The sequence below is a fragment of the Lathyrus oleraceus genome, unplaced genomic scaffold, assembly GCF_024323335.1.
Source record: "Lathyrus oleraceus cultivar Zhongwan6 unplaced genomic scaffold, CAAS_Psat_ZW6_1.0 chrUn0540, whole genome shotgun sequence".
Classification (NCBI taxonomy): domain Eukaryota; kingdom Viridiplantae; phylum Streptophyta; class Magnoliopsida; order Fabales; family Fabaceae; genus Lathyrus; species Lathyrus oleraceus.
In genome coordinates, this window is record NW_026112931.1 from 48508 (window position 1) to 52301 (window position 3794).

General features: G+C 34.0%; 1 protein-coding gene across 1 annotated transcript; it reads left to right on the plus strand.

Moving 5' to 3' along the window:
* The first annotated feature begins 381 nt into the window (after nucleotides 1–381).
* On the plus strand, nucleotides 382–828 carry LOC127114517 (transcription factor GTE12-like). Its single transcript, XM_051046605.1, has one exon. The coding sequence runs from the start codon at nucleotides 382–384 to the stop codon at nucleotides 826–828; it is 447 nt and encodes a 148-aa protein (XP_050902562.1).
* Nucleotides 829–3794: the final 2966 nt, after the last annotated feature.

A 3794-nucleotide genomic window follows, 5' to 3' on the forward strand; every position in this document is an offset into this window, starting at 1 on the left:
GTTCAAGAAAACGCGATTCAGATTCTTGTGCCACAGATGAAAACAAGAGAAGGAAGATTCAAGATTCTGTAAAACCAACCGTATCCTGTTATTGGGTTGATTCAAATTATCAAACCAAATCAAAGTTTTGTCTCAACCAAAGAATAATGGCAATGTTGTTGAAAACAAGAAGATCATCAAGAACCAAGTTTCCAACACGACACCTTTGTCTCAACCAAAGGATAATGACAATGTTGTTGAAGACAAGAAGATGATCAAGAACCAAGTTTCCAAAACAACACCTTTATCTCAACCAAAGGATAATGACAATGTTGTTGAAGACAAGAAGATGATCATGAACCAAGTTTCCAAAACAACACCTTGTCTCAACCAAAGGATAACATGAAGGATTCAACAACGAGAGGTAAAGAATGTGGGTTGAAGAAAGCGATGGAGTGTGTTAAGAGGAGGCAATGTTGGTTGATATTGAAGAGGATGTTGGTAGACAGAGATGGTTGGGATTTGAAAGATCCTCCAAAAATAGCAAAGTCTAATAAGTGTAAGATAAAGGCAATAGGTTTGAAGGAAATAGAGAGAAAAATGAGATTGTATGCAACAGAGGATGAGTTTGCTAGCGACATGAGACTTGTGTTCTCTAATGCAATGGTAATGTATCCTCCAAGGAATCATATTTACCAAATTGCAAAAAAGTTTAGTGACACTTTTGAACACAAATGGAAGTCATTGAAGAATACGTGGCAACTTGAGGATACAAAAAGAGCAACACTCAAAAGAGATACTAAAGAGTGCAACATGTTGTGTTCTTATAGAAATGTTCTCAAGTTATAAACTGTTAGCAGCAATGTGGTTTAAAATCTGTCAAGTTATTGTCAATGAATGTGTAGTATATATGGTCAATCATTCTTTATTCTTGTGTTTGTAAATTCTGCATAACGAATAATAAAATATGTGTAGTTTCTGAATCTTTTAAAATTTGATTATTCTGTATCTGTCATGAATGTTAGTTGTTACTATTTTGTTAGTGGATTTGAATGAAGGATGCTTAATTAAATGATAGATTATGACATTACATCTTTTGGTAAATGTTTCATCTCGATGCGATAGCAACTCTAAGCTGCAGCATTCTGTGCTTGTTGTTGAACAATATGTATAATTTTTTAACCATTTACTCAAGTTATAAGTCTTGGTTTACCCCATGTGATACTTTTTCAGCAACAAAAACTGTTATATTTCAGCCCCAATTGATCATGGATCAGACTTTTTTTATAGATCACCACTTACTCAAACCATTTAAAAAGGATCAACACACACAATATTTTCAACAATGGAACAAAAAAGATATTTCTTTCGTAAACCATTTAAAATTTCCAGCATGAGCATATTTTAGTGCATGGTTGGTTATTTTACGACCATCATGACATGATGCACTTATGATGATACGTTAAAATTGAAAATCTGCAAGTATATCACTTTATTAGTTATGTCTAGTAATATTACTCAACCTCAATAACTCCGGCATAACTCCCTAGCAAAATAATAAATAATTACATTTTTGTTTAAAGTTAAAATTACAATATTAAAATTACAAAAAAGTTGTTTTAACATCCATTTGGTGTACTATTAAGTTATAAATAACAACAATTGAAATCAGTACCCTAATGGATGCAATTCTAGTGATTGGAAAAATTATCAAGGACATCTATATTTTCTCTTTGCCTAAAACCTTTGGCTACAAGGAGAACCTTGTAATTATCAATGATTTTATCAGGTTTTAGTTTATTTTTCAAAACCCATTTACAGCCGATTGATTTGCATCCAAGATACAAGTCTACTAAGTGTCAAGTCCTGCTAGATTCTAGAGAATCCATCTCATCGTTAATAGCTTCTTGAAACAAATATGCATCCAAAGATGGCGTAGCACTCAAAAGAGTTGCATTGTAGTGAAGATCAGTGGGATGACTCATATGTTGACTGAGTTGTTGACATGAATATGAGATGTCAGGCTTGATGTTAAGTAAGTAAATAAGCTGTCTAACAAGCCTTTGGTACTTAGTAGGAACTTGCATAGGATGCCATCAGTTGTCTTTAATTTGGTGTCTCGAGCCATGGGATTTATGCAGGTTTGCCGCCCAGTAATCCAGCAGTTGAAAGGAGATCAAATGTGTGTTTTTGTTGACAAATTTAAATCTTGAGTCCCTCTTGCCACTTCTACGCCTAATAATATTTCAATATGCCAAGATCCTTGATATGAAAATGATGTTGTAGTGTATGCTTTGCTTTATTGATGATGTCCAGATTATTTCCTTAATTATAACGTCATCAACATATATCAACAATACAGTAAAGTGTTCTTTGGATTGATGTATAAATAGGGAGTGACCATAAGAGCATTATTTGAAGTTATTGGTGAGTAAAAAATTGGATAACTTTTCAAATCATTGTCTACTGATTAATTCAATCCATAATAGATTTGAGAAGTTGCAAACTTGATTTGCGTAAGAATGTGTAATGCCTTTAGGTAAATACATGTACACTCCGTCATCCAAGACTCCATGAAGAAAAGCATTGTGCGGATCAAGTTGATGAAGACATAAGTTTAAAGAGAAGGCATGGCAATAAGTTCTTACATTTGTGAGCTTTGCAACATGAGAAAATGATAAAAAAAATAAATACCTTGAATTTGGTTGAAGCCTTGAGCAACTAACATCGCTTTATGTCTTTCTATTGTGCCATATAAATTGAATGTGGTCTTATAGACCCATTTGCAACCTATAAATTTCTTACCTGGTGGTAAAGTGGTGAAATTCCATGTGTGGTTGTTTGTTCAAGCTTGGATTTCAACATTCATAGCCTTGATCCAATGAGGATGAAGACTAGCTTGCTTATAAGTACAGGATCACATGCAGTAGTAATGGAAATGTGAAAGAATAATATGCATGGGAAGTATGATGATATGAAATGTATTTTGAAATATCATAAGAAATGATTGTGATATGCATTGAAGACAGAATCATCAAATATGCAGGTGCATATTTGTTCTAGTTGACTTCCTAATAGTAGTGATGTTAGGAGAAGTGTAGGATCAAAAGTAGGTGTGTGATCAGTATGTGAATTGGCTCATTGGAAGGTGAGGAATTTTGAGGGGTGGTGGAGAATCGGGCAATCTTTGGAGTAAGGTTGCAGGTATGGTGGTCAGAGTTGTGGGATGGTATATGGAAGTAAGGTGGTAAAAAAGGAATGGAATGGTTTATTGTTCATTATCAAGGGTAGGAGCATAAGTGTTGTTAGTGGTGGGATGAGGTGTGTAGGGAAATGTGTTTTCATAGAAAACACAATTTTCTAGAGGTGATAATGGATCTAGTATTGAGATAAAAAAAGGAGATATCCTTTAATACTCATGGAAAAACCTAGAATACGCATTTGTGGCATTTAGGATCTAGTTTGTCCTTATGTCTTGTGATGGTGGAAGCAGGCAAGACATCCAAAGGTTTTAAGGTGTGTGAAGGATGATGTTATTTGAAAGAAACTCATAAGGAGTATTATTTGGATGGTAGGACTGCATAATCTATTAACCAAATAAGTTGCACGACAAAGGGAAAAAGACCAAAAAATTCAGGTAAGTTGGCATGGAATAAAAGGGATCTAGGTACATTACGTAAGTGGATGTTTCTCTCAACAATGTAGTTTTGTTGAGGTGTTTCAATATAACTTCTTTGAGTAAGATCCCTAGAGATGCATAATAGATGACATAAGAAATTCAGTTCCATTATCACTTCTAATGATTTTGATGAAAT

Excerpts from the sequence above, each read along its gene's own strand:
- LOC127114517 (XM_051046605.1), top strand. The coding sequence starts at position 382 with ATGAAGGATTCAACAACGAGAGGTAAAGAATGTGGGTTGAAGAAAGCG.